General features: G+C 40.5%; 1 protein-coding gene across 3 annotated transcripts in view; it reads left to right on the top strand.

The window, feature by feature from the left end:
- Nucleotides 1-20,261, top strand: part of NUDT3 (nudix hydrolase 3) — a 31,277-nt gene that overhangs the window by 523 nt on the left and 10,493 nt on the right. The window contains exons 1-2 of one of the 3 annotated variants that reach the window (XM_077839401.1): nucleotides 8,009-8,047; nucleotides 20,075-20,185. In XM_077839401.1, coding sequence (XP_077695527.1) covers nucleotides 8,024-8,047; nucleotides 20,075-20,185 — 135 coding nt within the window. In that variant the 5' untranslated portion in view covers nucleotides 8,009-8,023. Of the gene's footprint in view, nucleotides 1-8,008; nucleotides 8,048-15,284; nucleotides 15,347-20,074; nucleotides 20,186-20,261 lie in introns of those variants that run through there. The other 2 variants (XM_077839402.1, XM_077839400.1) reach the window with 2 other exon arrangements.

Here is a 20,261-nt window from a genome sequence, read left to right as displayed (position 1 = left end):
GGGGGGTGTGTGTGTGTGTGAGAGGGGCTCGAGGGAGGGCGGTCGGAAGTAGGCGGGGGGATGGGGAGGAAGTAGAATGGGGGCGGGGCTGGCCTGGGTTAAGAGTGAGGGGTGTGGGGGACGGCGGGAAGGCGGCAGTACTGTAGGGCATCGGGGCGAGGTGTGTGCTTGGGAGCAGCGTGGGGAGGAGGAGGCCTGGTCAGAGAATGAGGGAGCCAAAGGGGAGGTGCTGTTTGGGTGGCTCGTTATGGGAAGAAAAGGCAGTGGGGCGCTGTTACCAGCGGGGTCCGGGGAGGCTGAATGTTAAGTCTGTGGAAACATAGTAGGCTCCACAGGAGCAGAGGCTGAGAGACCTTAAGAAGTGTCAGAAGCTCCAGAGAGTAGGATACAAGGAATTGTGAGTGAGACGTTTGGGGGGGGGGGGGGGGAGTAGTGCTTCTTTTGGAAGGTAAGAATTGGGGGTTCCCAGAGAGTGAGGAGCCAAGATATTTAAGGTCCTTGACATGGCTGGCTGGAAAGAGTAAACACTTTTATCCCTATAGCTTGAGAAGTGTACAGGGTTTTAATTTTGCCAGTCAAATAGCTAGCTCTCTATTTTGCAGTCTTGCAAACTGGAAGTGTGGGAAGGTACAATAGATTTTGGTTGAGAACAGAAAGATGGAGGATTCTGAGAGTAAGGACAACTGAAAAGATAAAGCCAAGCCAACACAGATCATACTTTTCTTCTTCTCCTTGTGCAAAATCTAGACTTCTGAAAGTGTTTATGTTGCATTTGATGAATTGAATGTAACAGAAAAATTTTGCAAAGCATATTTAAGAAAATGCAAGATAAAATTTTGAGTGATGGTGTGAACATGATTTCTCTGCAAATCAAAGAAAGATGCAGAATGAAAGGTTTAAAACACGGAAGGGTGAAATGCTCTCTTATGGTTTGGCTTGGCGTGGCATGGTATGGGATAGGATTTGGCAGTGGGCTGCACTAACCACAGTGGCAGAGCTTCAGTCCAGCACATCACATGAGATGGGAAGGGAAACATGACCCTGGATTTATAAAAAGAAACTGGGATAAATGGGACTGGTGCATTGCCAGAAACCACTGTCTAGAGAGGCTTGGGAGGAAGTGGGAATTTGGTTTGCCTGAGAACAATTATATTGTAGAGAACACTTGTGTCTGTAAGGCTAAAGGGAGCAAATTTGCCCAGAAATGTGATTTTCAACACTTAAAAAGCCCCAAAACTTCTTATTTGGGGTACAATATTTAAAACAAACCAAGAGATACCCCTGTGTGAGCGTACTGGAATCATATTGACTTGATCTGTTTTCCTGGTTCCATGGTGGCTGTACCAAAGTCTTTGTTCTCCTGATTATCATAGTTATACCTAGAGGAAATCTGAAGGGAATGCAGATAGTTCACTGGAAAGTTAATTAGCATGCTATTTGGTTATTATTTAATGTGGCGAAGGAGCCTTTATTATAGTTGTACTGTCATTGTGAAGTGTATCAGTTTTTCCTTTATAAATGGTCTGAAGGATATAAAACGGGTTCTCAAACTGGGGGTCGGGACCCCTCAGGGGGTCACGAGGTTATTACATGGGGGGGTCACAACCTCAGCCTCCACTCCAAACCCTGCTTTGCCTCTAGCATTTATAATGGTGTTAAATTTATAAAAAAAAGTGTTTTAATTTATAATGGGGGTCGCACTCAGAGACTTGCTATGTGAAAGGGGTCACTAGTACAAAAGTTTGAGAATCAGTGATTTAAAACTTGCATGTAAAAACTTGTCTAGACAAAAAAAATGGTCTGGCTTACCAATTTCTGTGAAACTACTTCGCAATTTTAAAATAAGTATAAGGAAAAATATAGCCTTGTGGTTTCAGAGGTTGCTTTGTGGTGCAATGATGCTGGGTCTAATTATGAAAATAACACTTCCTGGAGCAGTTTTACACAATTGATTAGGCATACAGTATATGGTAACTTTTTCATAAGCATTTCTAGACAGGTGTGTTTAGGTACATTTTCATTGTAATGTCTGTATTGTGGTATGACTAAACATGCAAACATAGATCATATGCTTGCCATCGACAAATATCAGCTTTTGACAGGTTGTCAGTTTGAACATTACTACAGTTGAATTTGGAATACTACCAGAGATGGAACTTCTTTCCTATTACTGATCAGTTCACAGCTGTTTTGACCTTGATTACACAAAACGACTGTATTTTAAGGGTTTGACAACCTGAGAAAGATGAACTGATTTGATTTAAGGTTTGATTATTTATTTAAAAACTAGTTTAGCAAATTGATGCTAATGGTTGTGTGGATGTTCTTACTGTTTTGGTTTAAAACCAGGCTTCTTTCAGTGTAGTTTAAGTTGATGAGGAATCAACGTAGGTTAAACTGAAAGAAGCTACTCTTACACCAAAATAAGAGGTTGAAAACCCCATTTAAGTTAAACTGGTGTAACTTCACTGTATAGATAAGGTCCAGCAAAGTTCTGACTCTGGCTTTCAAAAACAAAAAAAAATTAAGAGTTCAGGACTGGCCACTGAACCCTGCCTGATTGTTTCTTGTCATAGTTGTGTTACAGAAGGCAGTGTGTGGGGCTCTGGAGAAATGAGAATTTGTATTCTCAATGTCCGTCCTTTTATGGATTTAATTCCAACCACTATTAATATACAGGAAGTGTGTGAGATCAAAACAGTAAAATCACTTAGCACGGAAGTTCTCAACTTGGTGTGGGGGGGCACAACAAGGTTTCAATAATGCCATTCATTGACATTTGGCCCAGCCCTCCCACCCCATCACCAACAGTGGGGCAGCCAGGGCAAATTTGAGCAAATGGTATTGCAACCTGGCATGTGGGGTTGTAACACCACTCAAATTTGACCTGCTTGGCCCCCTGCGAAGCCTAGCGTAGCCTAGGGGGGTGGGAGGGAGTTATGGAAATGGATGGGGAGGACAACAGGGCTGAGAACCCATGTGGATCACAGCAGGACTCCTTGGTGGTCTCACCGCACCGGCTCCATGCCAATTGCTGCTGCTTGCACTTGGTCCTGCTGGCCTCACACTTTACCCAGGTGCAGTTACACCTCTGGCAGGTGGTGCAGGCCAGGCCTGCCGAGCAGCAGTAGCTCCGGCACAACCTTGAGGACTTTGCTTTCCTTGGCTGCCTCGCTGTATGATGGGGGGCTGGCAGTGCCAACCCTCCATAGGGCCTACTGGGGTCTCTGAGCTGGGACCAGTTCTAGGGGGTCCTTCCCACCCCACCCTGGGGATTGGAGAAGTGGGGTTGGGTATCCAGCCCCTGTTGAATGGGCTGCCACCGGTTTGCTGCCAACTTGACATTTAGTCAGTTACAAAACAAGAGTTTAGGTCCTGCTCCCCCTACACCTGTTCTGTCCTACCTTGCAACCTTACCATACCTCTGCTTTGAGGATATCTTTGGGCACACCTGTGCCTGCCTGTCATGATGGAGGGACAGATGGGCCAAATTTGAGTGGCTTTGTAGTCCCACATACCAGGCAGTATCCTTCCCACTATTGTAAGGGGTGGTGAGGGGCTCCAAGTGTGTATGTTGCAGGGAGGGCTTGAGGGTGGAAAAACACCCCTCTAAGGTGTTTTCGTAAAGGGTGAGAACTCCTAGTCTAATGGATAGATGAAACAGAATCTCACATCCCTAGTATACTACTTTAAGTGGCCTATCTTGAAACAAACCACTTTTCAATACATTGTATACAGACTATGTATCTTCTTTTTTTAAAAGATCTATTATTGAAAAGTTAGTGTTAGGACAGGCTACTTAAATGAGGTTGTGTTAGAAATTGAATACATTCTTCCTCCACATATTCTGTTTTCCATACCCAAATTTTAGATAACACATTTCTGCTACAAAAATTACTCTACAATTAGTGAAGGAATAATTAATTTAAAAAGAAAACCAGAAGTACAAATAAAAAAGAATAAACTTCTTAAATTGGCTCAGAGCACAGAAAACCTTTTATTGTATTCCTATTCTTTGTGAAACAATAGAACCCCTTAAAGGAAAGTCTGGCATACCCTCCCCCTTTCGCGCCCCCCCCCCCAAAAAAAAACAACACAAAACCCAACATTGCTATTTCAAAGAGATTTTGAACAGCTTTCAGAGAGCCTTCTAGCAATAGTTAGCATAAAAGTACTCTGAAAAGGATGAAAAAACTAAGGGTAGTAAATTCTTGTGATGATTGCTGCCTGTGTGTGAGAGAAGAGACTAGTTTAGAAATTTAAATAACTGTTAAAGGAAGCAATATAATCCTGAATTTAGTTTATAACCCAATCTAGAACTTTGAAATACTGTATTTTGGCACCTGTGATATCTTATAGGTTTTAAAAATTTTGCTGCTGGTTGTATTTAAAAAAACAAAACAAAACATTTTCTTAGACTGTTTTTTCAATAAGAATTTGAGGCAGAGGTCCAGAAAATTTCACAAATTCACTTCGGTAGAATGGAAAACCACTTACTGGAACTTTGTGCTATATTTTAATAAAAATACCAGTTAGAAATGTTCGGTTCTAATGGGTTTTTTATAGCCTTGGCTTAGAGTGGCTACAGCTTGACATCTAACAGAAGACAGATTGCTCATTATTAAGGGAATTTTGGAGGAAATGCTTGTTTTGCAAAAAGCAGGGTATTACTGCTCTCTGGTTTACTGTTGAATGAAGAGGAAAGCTATGAAAGTAGACCCAGTCTTCAGAGAGCATTCCTAAAGAGAATGCCAGGTAAGCACTCTAACACAGAGGTTCTCAAACTTAACAAGTTGAGTTGTGTTTTAAGAGATACATATGAACATCTCCCTGCTTACTGATGATCACATAACATCCCTGTGGTATCCTTACAGCAATTGCTTACATGGAAGGATAATATTAGAAAGTATTAAATATATGTTCATTGCTCTTTAATGTTATTCAGTAGCTGGAAATAAGGAAAGCCAGCATCATGTGATCAGCCAGCTTTCCACAGACCATAGTCTGAGAATCATTGCTCTAAAGGCTTAACTTGACTATTGTTTATATTTCCTTCAACTACATAAAAGGTTTCTGTGAAAGCAAAATAAAAATACCCAAAATGTTTTGCTAATACAGTATTGCATCTGCACTATATCTATATCTAGGCTTAAAATCCACTTCCCCATGGCATGTAGTAAGTTTCCAAGAAAATATAAGCTTTCATCTAAAAAAAAGAAGTGGTTTCTAGACTGTATGGTTGTAAGGTTACCTTCCTAAATTGAACTGTGTGTGAACTGAAGCAACGTTGTCTTCTTGAATCTGCGGAAATGCTTGTGGGGTGCGAATATGGTTGTGTGGGAGAAAAAGAGGAGGGGTAAAGTTGGTGGGATATGTGTAAAGTAAGAGATTGACAGAGAACTTGTGGAAGACAGAAAATATAGGGTCCAGAATGTATGGAGAGGAAGTAAAGATGAAATAGACACTGAAAGCAATGTAGGGAAGGATGAACCATAATTGAATATAGGGAAGAAAGTGGAAGTAAAGCCAGGAAGGGAAAGAAGGGTATGAAAACCCCAAGAAAAACAACAACTTTTAAACTTTATTGAATAGAAAATTGTAATGTTACAACTAAATACAGTGTATCGTAAATGGACAAAACTTGTATTTCTTTAAATTGCAGGTCTTTCTCACCCTGGTTGGCAGGTTTAATCCTCAGGCTAGTAGGTGTCTGGTAAACTCTTAAAATTCTGTATGTATTTATAATATAGTTTGGTCCTTTTTAATTGTCTTTGAGTTACAGAGAATAATGCACTCTGAAACTGTTTTGAGAATATTATGTGAGGTTGCAGAATTCAGTGGGATAAGAGACTCCTATCTAGGCACAGTTAAAAAACAAATTACTGGTGCTTGGTTTATTTTCTGAGTCCTAATGAGTTGGCTCATGTTTCTTCTTGCACATATAGGCGCATATCTCTGTACAGTGTAGACTTCACAATTTCTGTTTGAAAAAAAAAAGTTAGTAAAGAGTTAAGAAACCAGTGGGCATTGAAAAAACAGAAGAGCTTGTTTCCTCTCCCAATCTATACATAAAAGTAGGTTTGAGAGGATGAGATCTACTAGTTCTAAAATCTTGAAGGACATCATGACCAGAAAGAGTTCAATTCACTGACTATAGATGATACTTTCTTTTCTTCATACAACAGTTAGTTTATCAAAACATGTTCTTCATTTAAAACTTCCTTCTTATTTATCCAGCACATGTAAGGTAGCTTTATTTAACTAATTTTAAAACACTTTGAAATGTAGTTTTTGTGTATTTTTAATTGAATTTGAATTTCCGTCTAACTAGAGCTTGATACAAATCACAAGTAAAAAATTTATCATTATCTAATAAACAAGAAATGCATCATTCACCATTTCTAGCACAATACAATATTTAAAAATTAAGACAATGAATGTAAATTAAATTATTTAATGCTTAAATGTGTTACCAAAAATCAACAGCAAATTTAGGCCTGGTCTACACTGTGGGGGTAGTGTTGATCTAAGTTACACAACTTCAGCTATGTGAATAACGTAGCTGAAGTCGATGTACTTAGATCTACCTAACGTGGTGTCTTCACTGCCGTAAGTCGATGGCTGACGCTCTCCTGTCAATTCCACCTTCCCCTCTCGCCCTGGTGGGGTACCGGAGTCGACGGGAGAGCGCTCGGTCAATTTATCGCAGCTAGACTAGACATGATAAATCGACACCTGCTGGATCGATCGCTGCCGGTCGATCCAGCGGGTAATGTAGACTAGCTCTTAGTGTAAAGGCAATATTTAGTTACAGATTAACATGTTTTAATGGTTATCAACCAATGAGAACTAACTTTCTTTAGGAAACTAAAAAGTACAAATGCAAAACCAGATTAAACTTAGCAGTTTAAATCACTTTGATTTAAATAGATCCACCCTGAGACTATAGGAAGCATAGCTGTTCCTTGAAATCTATGCACTGATAAATAGTGGTAAAATGTGAAATGATTTGAAATGGTTGGGGGTTCAGATGGCAACAACTATTTATATAACTCATTGTTTCTCAACCGTTTTGATCCCAGGGACTGGCTTCCTGCCTTCCTAAACTGTGTCAGGGTGATCTCAGGGACTTGTGCTGGTCCATGGGCCGGTCATTGAGAAACACCGAACTGATCTCAAGACTTCACGTTTCGTGGCAAGTTCTAATAGAAATAGCGGAGGTAGCCAATGTGGAGTGGAACTGAATTAGCTGTGGAGTGGAACTGGATTAGCTTTTGATTGCCATTCATGAGTTTGGTAATGATAAATCCTGCTGCTTGATATCTTGTCTGCCTTCCCTCTGTCATGTCTTATCAAGTATGTCTACTTGCCTGTCTGTCCTTAGACTCTGAGCACCACAGGACAAGGACTGTCTTTTCCTGAATGTCTGGAAAGTGCATCGCCAAAATATCTTTTGGTTACTATCTACTCACATAGCTTTAACTAAATCTCCATGCTGATAACTCCCAGGTATCCTTCATAAAGTTATCTCCATGAAGCCACACTGTAGAAGTCACATGCTTAGCCGTGACTAAGCAGTGAACAGTGAGTTTTTTGTTTTGAGCTGTAGTTGAGAGGAGCCTGGAACTTCCTCAATAGCTACAATGTATAAACTGAGAATTGATCCTTCTCCTCTCTAACATCTCTCAATTCCCCTGTTTTTGCCTGCCAAAGTAGTCATGGAAACCAGCCTCTCCTTTTCAGTCATGTTAGTTTTGTATAGGGAAGTTGTAAGTAGTACGTTAAGTAACTGTAATTTGAGTATTGTACATGCTTTAATTTTAGTTTAATAATTTTCACTTATTTGGTTGAATTTTTTCTGGTTTTGAGTTGGCTTGGACCTTGCCTAAGATGTTTGTCTTGCTACTTTCCCTTCTTTGGATTCGCATAAGTACCTTTTTATGCTTCAGAGAAGGGCACTTTGCCATGAGCTGTGATGCCTGCAAGGTCTTCTCCAAAAGGAACCATAAGGACTGTCTCCAGGATGTGCCCCTGGCAAGAGGTTCTAGTAAGTGACCATCTCCTTACGAATGTCTTACTAGCAAGAATAGTGAGGAAAGATTAACATCCACAATGCTTAATACGAAATGCTTGGCTGAGAAGGTGGTTGCTCTCTTTTAAAGGTACCCTCTAAGGAACCATTGAAATATGTTTCACCAGTGATGGACCCAAGGTTCATTGCGGTACATAAGGGAGGTAGAGGAACAGGAAGAAACCCTGGGGTACATGGAGGAAAGAAATTATTTTGGATTGTTCTTGCTGTAGCGCCAGAGGCTCCAAACAAGATATAAGGTACATTGTACGAGTCCCTATACAAACACACAGAGACAATACTGCAATTGAAAGAACTGAACAATTCCTCTTCTCTTCAATTTTTGCTGTATTTCTGAGAAACAGTACCCTGTCTTTATCACTGCTTTCAGGCAGATTTCAGAGACTCCGTTTATTTTTTTTAAACATTCTATTCTATTTTTAGCTGAACTTGGTGAAAATCTCACCTCATCTCTGTTGCAGAAACACTAATGAACTTTGCTAGTAAAACTAGCATGTGTAATGGCTGCATAGCTATTATATACTTTTTTTAAATAAACTTTCTCTTCATTTTGTAGATTTCAAATATATTTGAGTATTTTTAAAGGTAATGCAACAATGGGAATAAATTTTCATCACACTGTTGGAGGTATACTGAAATGCTTGGTGAATTTTAGGACGTTTCCAAAAGGTACTTTTGTCTGATGCTAGTACTTCATGACTATTGCTTCTAGAACATGCTGTGGTTAGAGTAGGAATCTGGGGAGTCAGGACTCCTGGGTTCTGTTTCCACCTTTGCCACTGGCTTGCTGTGTGGTATGGAGCTCACTTCACTTCTCTGCCTGGTTGTTTTTTTTTGTAAAGTAAGTATAATACTTTCTCACAGGATTATTTTGAAAAAAATCTGAATAACAGAAACCACCAGTGTAACGAGAGACAGTGGAGTAAGACTTTTAGTGATAGTATATTACTGGATTATAAACTTGGCAGGTGAAGCCATTAGCTGCCCCAGGCTGACCAAATGCAAACTTTGATAATTATATTCTTCCTATTTCAATGTATTATACTATAGTTGAAAAATGGATGTTGTGTTGACTTCTTACACTAAATTATTGTGCACTGGGTTAACCATTTGACCAAAGGTGGCCATGCTTGTATGATGGGCAAAATGACCGTTCATGTGTGTATGTATTATATGATCCTTATGTTCACTTAGTAAAATTTGCAAAGCACTTCAGGAACATTCTGGATGCATAATAGGTGTAGACATAAGATAATTCTCATGAGCAGAATAGAACAGTTCTTGTGAAGGTCTGATTTTTTTTTTTTTAAGGTGGACTGAAAATATTTATAACACAAAAGATTTAGAATGATGTATTTTTAAACAAATTCAACATTAAGGCCAGATTAAGAGTTGATAGTTGAAAATGATAGTTGGAAAATAATGCTACAAAATCCATTTGCTCAATCAGTGGTCCTCAAACTTTTTACCTCATGCACCCCTGCCCCCCGCCACCGTTGGGAGCAGGAGGCCGTGAGCCGGGGGGCTGCGGCTGTGAGGCGGGGCTGGAGGCCGGCAGCCAGCAGCGGGGGTGCGGCCGGGAGCCAGCGCTGCAGCTGGGGGTGGGGCTGGGAGCGGAGCTGCAGCCAGGAGCAGGGCTGGAACAGCTGAGGGCAGAGCGGGGCTGGGTGGCACCTCCTGCCCCACATCTGGACTGGCCCAGGCTTTGCTGCGCTCCCCTCCCCCCCGAATGTTCCTCCATGCCCCCCAAGGGGGTCCACTTCACCATTTGGGGACCACTGTGCTAGATGGTACAGAAAACAGACTGATCAAGTAGTGTTTCTCTGTGTGCATATGTAATATGTTATCTGTTCTAAAACTGGCCCATCTTCTAAAATGGTGCCAATGGTGCACTTTTTAGAAGGTATGCAGTATCGAAGTCAGTTTGCTGTATTATGTAATAAAACTGCTTCTGAATGTGACAGTTTATTGGTTATCCATTTTGATATTACAAAGACATGTAAAGACAATAAAAGACACGTCAACTTAAGCCCAACAAAGTTTTGTCTGTTTTTTTCATTTAGGTTTAGAATATTCATAAAATTAGTAACACAGTTTATATAAAAAGAAAAGGAGTACTTGTGGCACCTTAGAGACTAACCAATTTATTTGAGCATGAGCTTTCGTGAGCTACAGCTCACTTCATCAGATGCAGTTTATATACTGGGCCATATAAATACTGGTATGGATGGATAGGGTTTATGTAGTTGATATAGATTAGATTAATGTAGACTACATCTTTAAATTGCACTGACTGTAATAGAGAGTTAATCACAGATAGTAGAAGGCTAGACTTTCCCTCTTTAATGTGGGAATCTCAGTGCATAAATGGAAACTGCTTATACTTTGATCATGTAGGACACCATGGCGTGATGATACTAGGATGTTTTTGCCATTTGTTTATGTATTTCTGAGGAAGGTAATGATTAAGTCTATTCGGATGTTGTCATGTAGTTTAGATCAAACATTTGGCCTGCCTTTCCTGGCCAATGGGGGAGAGGGGTTGTTTTGTTTAGAAAATCTCTCATAGACTCTAACGCCAGACGGGACCATCATGGTCATGTAGTTTAATCTCCTGCACATTGCAGCCCATGGAACCTCACCCACCCACACCTGTAATAGGCCCATAACCTCTGGTTAATATACTGATGTGCTCAAATCTTGATTTAAAGACTTCATGTTACAGAGAGTTCACCATTTACTCTAGTTCAAACCAGAAAATGACTTGTGCCCCCTGCTGCTGAGGAAGGTGAAAACTGCCTCGGGCTCTGCCAGTCTGACCTGGGGGAAAATTCCTTCTCAACCCCAAATATGGCAATCATTTAGACCTTGAGCATGTGGCAAGACCCACCTGCTAGCCACCTGGGAAAGCACTGTCTGTAGTAACTCAGATCCCTCCCCCTCTAGTGTCCCATCTCTGGCCCTCTGAGATATTTGCTTATAGCAATCGCAGGTGGGCCATAGGTAATTGTAGGTAATCTCATCATACCATCCACTCCATAAATTTATCAAGCTCAGTCTTGCATCCAATTAGGAGTTTTACCTCCACGACTTCCCTTGGAAGGCTGATCCAGAACTTCACTCCTCTGAGCTTATGCTCAAATAAATTGGTTAGTCTCTAAGGTGCCACAAGTACTCCTTTTCTTTTTGCGAATACAGACTAACACGGCTGCTACTCTGAAACTCCTCTGATGGTTAGATTCCTGTAGATGGCCAATTTGTATCCATTTGTTCTTATGCCAACCTTGACCATTAACTTAAATAACTCTTCTCGCTCCCTGGTGTTTATTTCTCTGCTATATTTACAAAGAGCAATCATATCTCCCCTCAGCCTTCATTTTGTTACGCTAAACAAGCCAGGCTCCTCTCCTAAGGTAGGTTCTCCATTCGTCTGATCATCCTAGTAGCTCTTATCTGAACCTGTTCCAGTTTGAGTTCATTTTTTTTTTAACATGGGAGACCAGAATTGCACACAGTATTCCAGATAAGATCTCATCAGTGTCTTGTCTAATGGTAATAACATCTCCCTATCTCTGCTGGAAATATCTTGCTTGATGCATCCTAGGATTGCATAGGCTTTTTTCACAGCCATATCACATTAGCAGCTCTTAGTCATGCTGTGATCGACCGATATGCCCTGAACTTTCTCCTCGTCGGTTGCTTCTAACTGATACGTCCCCAGCTTATAGCAAGAATTCTTGTTGTCAGTCCATAAGTGCATGATCTTGCATTTGGAACTATTAAGTTTCATCCCATTTCTATTACTCTAGTTTTCAAGGTCGTCCAAATCTTCTTGTATGATATTCCAGTCCTCCTCCATATTGGCAATACCTCTCAACTTTGTGTCATCTGCAGATTTTGTTTGCACACTCCCACTTTTTGTGCCAAGGCAATTAATGAAAATGTTGAATAAGACTGGTCCCTAGACTGATCCTTGAGGAACTCCAGGGGGAACTTCCTTTCAGCCTGACAGTTGACCTTTCAGTATGACCAGTTGTAGCCTCCCGTTTTAACTCTTCCTTACTCATCTTTTGATTCTTGTAATAATCCCCATATCTGCCTGTTTGATTAATAACAAATTAGAGAAAAAAACTGTAGCCATTGCGGTAGTAGGGTTTTTTGAGACGGAGAGCGAGGTGATACTGTATTTTCCGCTGAATGCATCCGATGAAGTGAGCTGTAGCTCACGAAAGCTTATGCTCAAATAAATTTGTTAGTCTCTAAGGTGCCACAAGTACTCCTTTTCTTTTTGCGAATACAGACTAACACGGCTGCTATTCTGAAACCTGTAATATATTTGTGTTCCTGCTTTCTTTCTCCTGCCTCTGCAACAGCAGATCAATCTTATTCCCAGAACTGTGCTAATGTCAGTGTTTGTTTCAAAATTGTTAGTTTTAATTGCCCTAGAATCTGTGGTAAAAATAGAAAATAACAAAAATGAGTAGGGATAGAGCTCTTACTTTCAAATTTCTTGGAGGAGGGGAAAAATTTAAAAATAACACTTGTGGTATTTTCTTAAGAAATACAAACGTCCGAATGTTAAGCAGTGTTTAAGTGGTGCAAGTACATACATAGCTGCTAATGGAGCCCTTTGATTTGTCATGAGAGTGGTTAAGCTTGATGACTTCTTCTTTCACACCTTTCTTACCAGTAAAGCTACATCTTAAATACCAGGCTGCCATTGCTATCTGGTTAATTCTTCTGCTGTGGTTTTATTTTCTATGGTTCTATAAAGGACAAAGATCTTTATTTTGGTGTGTCAGTCATGTGCTACGTTTGGGTCTGCTGCATAGTTGAGAGACCTTTCTACAGCAACCCTACTGTTTAGCCAGATTGCTTGCAAGAAATACTGTTCCCCACCCCCATGATCTCACTGCAGAAAAGGAATACTGCCAGGAAGCGGGGGTGCGGGTGGTGGGAGGAAGAGTTATAGGAATATCAGTGCCAGGCATTTTCTTTGTAATCCCTATTGGTTTTGATAAATCAAGCTGGGAGAAGCCTTAGTTCTTTATAGAATTCTGTATTTATTTCTTGTAATACAGGTGTTTGCTAGCAAATCTCCATAAGGTTTTTTTTCTCTTGCTGGTAATAGCTCACCTTAACTGATCACTCTTTTTGTAGTGGGTATGGCAACACCCATTTTTCATGTTCTCTGTGTGTTTGTGTGTGTATATATATATAATCTTCCCTACTGTATTTTCCACTGCATACATCCGATGAAGTGGGTTTTAGCCCACAAAAGCTTATGCTCAGATAAATTTGTTAGTCTCTAAGGTGCCACAAGTACGCCTCGTTCTTTTTTCTACATATTTTAGTAACTCTACTTGAAATGCTTATGCTTTTTAAAGGACTGTGTTAGAGAATAGGGATGGGGGAACAGAGGAGGGATTTTGTTTTAATTACAGCTGCTTTTTGACAGTGAATGGAAAGACAGCCAGGCTTTCTCCTAAAGCCACATGAGGCCCCCCTTCCCTGCAGGGTTGTCTGGGCAATAGAAAAGGAGAAGTGCTAGTTGGCTGCTCTGTGGGTCTAATCTACAAGCTTCCCTACCCCCTTGTTAACTTCACTATGAAACTGAGGCTATAGATTTTACTATCTCAAACATAAAAGCAGTGTGTTCTGAAAGATAAGGTGGATAATAACTGTTGGCCTCTTGGCAGTGCGTTGCACTATCAGGCGCATTTAATTTTTTATTTTTGCGGAAAGAAGAAATGCTGTAAAAACTACCTCATGTTACTTGAAATATGTATTGGACTTCAGTTGACATTTTGACCGGTGGCAGAAGGGCCAGGAGTTAAATTTTCTTAACCTTGGTCTTAGAAGTACAGAATGAAGGCCACAGCAAGCCAAAAATGAGTATAGGCTAGTAGATGAGAAATTGCGCTTCAGTTGAGTGGGCCAGGAACTGCTCTAGCACAGAAATAATGTTGAGAAATTTTTTACTATTGCTTTCTCTACAGGCCAGGAGAGTTAACACAAAAATAGTGGGTTCTGGGAAGATGTCAGAAGCTTTTCAGCACTGCTGTTTGGGATGGTGAAGAGACTTGTACGAATGCATTTGTGAATCCTTTGTTCAGGGACACCAGTTTTAAAGTATAAATGTTCCCTTTAGAGCTTTGCACAAGTTCGTATATTTTAAAAACATGTGAAGGTGGGGCAAGGGAAAGGACAATCTCCATTGTGGCACCTGCATCTTTCACATGAAAAACATTTTTCACCTGCACATTTGGGTCCTATTTACACTAGCAAATAATTAAATAAATGCAGTACATGGTTTGAAGCTTATCCTCCTACTAGAACGACTAGAAACGTAATTGTTTAAAAACTGAATTCTGTAGAAATTGATGACTTAGTCTTCTATACTTTGTCTGGCAAAGCTTTCCACTCAGAGGTGGATTTTTCAAGTTTCGATCTTGTTCGAAGTGGCATTCCTATCCTTCCTCCCAGGTATTTCTTAATGATTTACAGAAAAATGTTACTTTACAGTAGGTATGATTTTTTTTTTTTTTTTACTGGTTACCAGCAGACTGTAAAACATTAAAGTTGTCTTTATTTTTCTGTTTACATGCAGTCTTAGATCATACTATCCAGTTTACTTGAGACCTTTGAGCTCCATGCTTTTACTGGGGAGTACAGCTTTTTAGATGTATGAATTTCCCTGTGTACATCCTGTTTGCTTTCGAAGAACACAACAATGTCACAACTTCACTTTGATCTAGGTTTTTGTCTGGTAAGGGCTGATTAGTGGCAATATCCTGTTTAAAGTAGTCAAAAATGATCCCCCTGTAGAGCATGTTTCCTCCTCCTGTGCGGGTATTTCCTCTTTCAAGTATGCGTTCAAACCATGCCAGAGTGTGAGAATGACAGGACTTTGCTTTTCACTCAGGGTTGTCCAACTGTTCCGTTAGTAAGGGTCTTCTGAGTTACATTAAAGAGTGAAGCTAACTTACGTGCTGTAAAATTGTTGTTCACATCTAAAAGGTCAACATTAGGAGTTGGGTGTTAATTAGGGCACTGCCTTGTTCTGCACTGTCACTCTTTTTTAAAAAGCTTTAGCACTGTGATTTATTAGCAGATAAAGTCTTTTTATTTGAATTTCCTCACAACTGCAAATTGATCACAAGTGAGTATGCTCTGTTGATATTCCAGGGGTCTGCCTCAGGTTTTGTTTTGGAGATGGCTCTACAAATTGAAATCAGTAGCTGCTGCGGACAGGTATATTTTTACCTTGACTAGAAAATAGATATTCCCTTCTTTCTTGCCATTGCTTCTCTTAAATTTTGGGTAAATCATGACAACTTTCTCTTTGAAATGGAGGAGGGGACAGCATTGTATTTCTCTCACCTTTGCCCCCAGTACTACTGGCTGACCTGAAGTTAGGAATCTTTAATCCAGGCTCCTTTATATGTAATACTGGTGATAAACCAGTATAGTGTACCAGACCAGCAATGTAATAGAACAAGAGACTGTGATGACAAGATGACATGGGCTCCTTAGTACAGGTGGCATTTTTACATAATGGCCCAATATCAGTTTATAATCAGACGTGGTTGTGTATGGAGTTGCTGACAATTGTAGTGGAATCCCAGCCTTCTCTATTATGAATAGAGTCATAGGGTCGTGAATATTGAAAACGATGTGCACATCTGAAGCTAGCATTCTGTATGTAAGAATTGTGGTTTGTTGCTGGCGATTTAAATGGATCGGGTGCTTTTTGGGGGAAGGGCTGTGTTGCCTTTTGGAGAGTGCCTAACACGCTGATTGTTTCCACTATCTAAATATATTGAATGTTTTTTTTTTTAAGGCCAAAAACATTAAGGTTGCAAAATTAAGCACTCAAAATGCTGAAATTTAGGCTGCTCATTCAACCTTAACTGAGCCCCTGTATGGATTATGGTAGTCCTTAATTACATAATCACATATTCGCAAAAAGAAAAGGAGTCCTTGTGGCACCTTAGAGACTAACCAATTTATTTGAGCATGAGCTTTCGTGAGCTACAGCTCACTTCATCAGATGCATACCGTGGAAACTGCAGCAGTTTCCACGGTATGCATCTGATGAAGTGAGCTGTAGCTCACGAAAGCTCATGCTCAAATTGGTTAGTCTCTAAGGTGCCACAAGGACTCCTTTTCTTTTTGCGAATACAGACTAACACGGCTGTTACTCTGAAAAGAATCACATATTGTTTTTCTTACAGTACTTGTCTCATTCAGTGCATAGGAGGGATGGGACTGAATCAGGGTTGCGTAGGGTTGTCTATAGAACTCCTGCCTCATTTATTGCACTAGTTGAAAGGTGTGTTCTGCAGGAAAAAGAACCCAGTGAGCACACATTTTGCCAGTGAGGTTCACAGGTGGTGGTTCTTCAGAGGTCAGCACTTAGGAATCCTGAGCTCAGTTCTAGGTTTTGGAGGGGTTCCAGACCCTTCTGCCCCTCCTTACCTATTGTACCCTTGCCCTATCTCCTTGTTCATGCTGCCTGGGCACCTGCAGGTGGGGGCATTGGAATCCTCTCCATTGATTGCCTGATGCCATGGCATCCCCTGAGTTCCCAGAGGAGCAATTGCAGGTAGACTCATGGGTTCAGAACCTGCAGCCGCATAATACAGTATATTCAGTTGCAGTGTGGGGATGGTGCCTGTGTGGTCTGGCTGGAAAGTAGGAGCTGTGTGGGAATGGAGCAGTGTATGTATGGAATTCTCAGAGAATTTACATGCCAGACTCTTAATTATCCTCTACTGAGCATGTGCGTATTGAGATTGTCAGAAGCTTATAACTTGGCCAAATTTGGACAGATATTCATGGGGATGGAAAAAGGCACATCTTTGACACTCTGGCGAACCCCTCCCTTGACTGAGATTTCCAACAATATGGACGTAAGAATTCTTAAAGTGGACAAAATGACATCTTTCTCCCTAATTTATAACAATGAGTGTTAGGCAGCCTTAACTATAGCTGTTGCTGCCAGCACCCTGTAGAATAACAGTGTGAGATCTAGTAAGATTACAGTATCTTTCAAATATCAGGGATAGCCTTGTTAGTGTGTATCCACAAGAACAGTGAGTCCGGTAGCGCCTTAAAGACTAGCAGATTTATATGGGCATAAGCTTTTGTGGGTAAAAAAAGCCACTTCTTCAGATACATGGAGTGAAATTACAGAAGCAGGCATAAATATACTGACACATGAAGAGAAGGGAGTTAGCTTACAAATGGAGAACCAGTGTTAAGAAGGCCAATTCAGTCAGGGCGGATGTGCTGCACTCCCAATAATTGATGAGGTGTCAATACCAAGAAAATACACAATACACAATATCTTTGTATTCACTATTTGAACAAATTCAAAAAATGGGCTTACCATATCTATTATAGGTGGCTCTGCTTTCACCAACTATTATTAAGGTTGCCCGATGCTTCTCATCGTGACCCTGTTTTCAGTTGCTTATAACTTTTGTCTTAACTGTTTGGGCTGAAATTTTCCATTCTGGGTGTCTGCCTCATGCTGAAGTATTTTAGAAAATTCAGCCAGAATAGTTTAGCTGTTTCTGAGAACAAGGCTAGGGGAAAATGTTTTGCCCTTGTTAAATTGTGGTGACCATTTCTTAGACACTCTGTTACCCCATGCTTTGCAGTAGGGACTAGAAATTTCACAGGGGGCTGGTGGTTTGCATGTCAGGGGTGTTCCTTTTGCCACCCCTGTGAAAATCTGCTTGAATTTGGCTAAGTTACAAGCTTTTTAAAAACTGCAGTTTGCTTATGCTCAGATAGGCTTTAGATTTTAGCAGCTAAATTCCAGAAAGATTCTGTCTGCGCTGGGCACATTCCAGTTTGGGACTGAGCAGGACTTTACCTGTAATTGCAGCTCTGGATTGCTGTGGGTGGTGCTGGGTCTGGGTCAGGTTACTGGAACTGAGATCAGGGAGCTTCTGAAAATATTGACTAACTGCTCGATAAGTGTGCACTGAAACGAGGCAAGGGGTCCTGTGGAAAAAATGGTATATGATCACATATTTAAAGATTGTTTAACAATGCAAACACACAAGAGGGCTGAATTAAGATCTCACAGGCAACTTTAATTCTGGCATTTCTGAACTTTTGAGTGCTTGATTTTGCAACCTTAATGTTCTTTTAACATAGCTTTTTGTGTAATAGTGTAACTTGTGAGTAAGCTTTCTAGCTAACAGAAAAAGAACATTATTTTGTATATTGATCAGTTCTTAGACAAGACTATATAAACTGTCAAAAGTAAAAAGTGGAGGGAATGCTGTAAGTCTTAAGTTTGCTTTCCACATAAATGTGATTTTTGAATGCCATATGTACAGTCATATGCATGTAGAATTTCTCATACTAATTTGCTCTAATCTTTCAGTTCTTACTAAATATTTATAAATCAGCATTTACACAGTAAGGCATAGGCTTAGTCTTTTCTGCAGCTTAGCTCTGAAATGTTTGAGTGAAACTGTTACAGTTGGCCTGTAACCTAATTGGACTGGTGTGTCGGAAAGATTGTGGAATGGTTGCATTAGTTCAGGGCTACTTTGGCAATTGTGCCAGTGAAATAGAGAGATGTAACATGATGGCTCTAAGTAGAATGAGTGAATAAATATCACTTAGAAACTTGGGAAAACATCACAGGTTTTGTTTTTGCTTGTCTTTCTCCTTGTGGATGAATCACAGCCAGATTGAGTAAACACAATGTCCAGGTATTCCTTGGGGGAACTTTCAGCCAGCTGGGATTAACAGTTAGCATTTGTTTATGGGAGAGGATAAGCAAACCAATAAAACCACATTATGTTTCATAGCAGAACATTAGAGTAAAAGGTGCTCCAAAGAACCACCCCAAAAATGCATATTAAGGGGAAAACTTGAATTGCTCCTACTCAGATATGTTCAAACCTATTTTGCTAGTTCACAAACTCAACTCTGTTGAGATAGGAACATGGTTTTTGTTTGTTTGTTTACTCTTTCTATGCTGATGAAACTCATATTTCAGATATTGCTTTTCACAGATCTAATTGGTGATTTTTTTTTATATTCTACCTTATCTGAGGCAGAGGAAACTGAGTGCTGATCACAGGACCCCTTCCTATGGTGCCTGATACACAAGGCAGCAGGGAGAGAATGGACAGGATTAGCTAGGATCCCTTCCCATCAGTCCCAAGGGGCAGAAGAAGAGTGATGGATGAGAAACATCTCTTCTTTCCAGCAGCCAGAAAGGGGTATAAGAGTTGGGATACACATGTAATTTTAAATAAAAGGTGTGCAATTATTTGCCTAACGTGTGTATTCTCTTAGTGGAGTACTGCATAGAATGTACATTCAGGGGGAAACTTTTCGAAGGCAAAAGGGAAGTTGGGCGCCCAGCTTGAAAATCTTTTCATTAAACTATCAAAATTAGCAGTTTATAAGGGCAAGTTACCTTAATTCTGTGCCCAACCAACTTTACATGAAATGGGACTTTTTTTTAATGTAGGTATGGACAGGAGCAAAGTAGTGGTAAAGTGTCTTGACTGTCTGATACTGTATTGTGACGTGTCTTGAAGTTTAAACAGTATGTGATGACATTGACTTGCGATGATGCAGCTTTGTGATGCCATGTCAAATTGCTAACCTTAATTTTGTGGTGCTCAGCCTCCATTTATTTTGTCTTTTCAAGATTGAGTATCCCTGTTCCAGGGTAGTAGTGGTTGGAGTAGTTTGGAGAACGTGGAGTAGCTTACAAAATAGAGTATGTGCAACTGTCTCAATAGGATGGGGTTAGGGAAGGCTGGGCCTCAAAAGGAAGAAGCAGAATATTTTTCAGAACCCCAATATGACCAGTCTTAGGGGGTCATATATGAGAACTTGCATTTTTTAAGCCAAGTCCCACTAAAGCATACTACCATGAGAGTATGCATATCAGTTGCACTCTGTTTTGCATTGAAATATAACCCTTTTCATTGGCAGGTGCTCTTGGTGAGCAGTAGTCGCCATCCAGATAGATGGATTGTCCCAGGAGGTGGCATGGAGCCTGAGGAGGAGCCCAGCGTGGCTGCTGTGCGGGAAGTATGTGAAGAGGTATGTACCCAACAAGAACAGAACACCTGGAATCACTCTATGGTCGGTAGTTGATTCTGTTTTCTTCTTCTTTTCC

The sequence above is a fragment of the Eretmochelys imbricata genome, chromosome 21, assembly GCF_965152235.1.
Source record: "Eretmochelys imbricata isolate rEreImb1 chromosome 21, rEreImb1.hap1, whole genome shotgun sequence".
Taxonomy (NCBI): Eukaryota; Metazoa; Chordata; order Testudines; family Cheloniidae; genus Eretmochelys; species Eretmochelys imbricata.
This window is presented reverse-complemented; position numbering and strand designations above follow the sequence as displayed.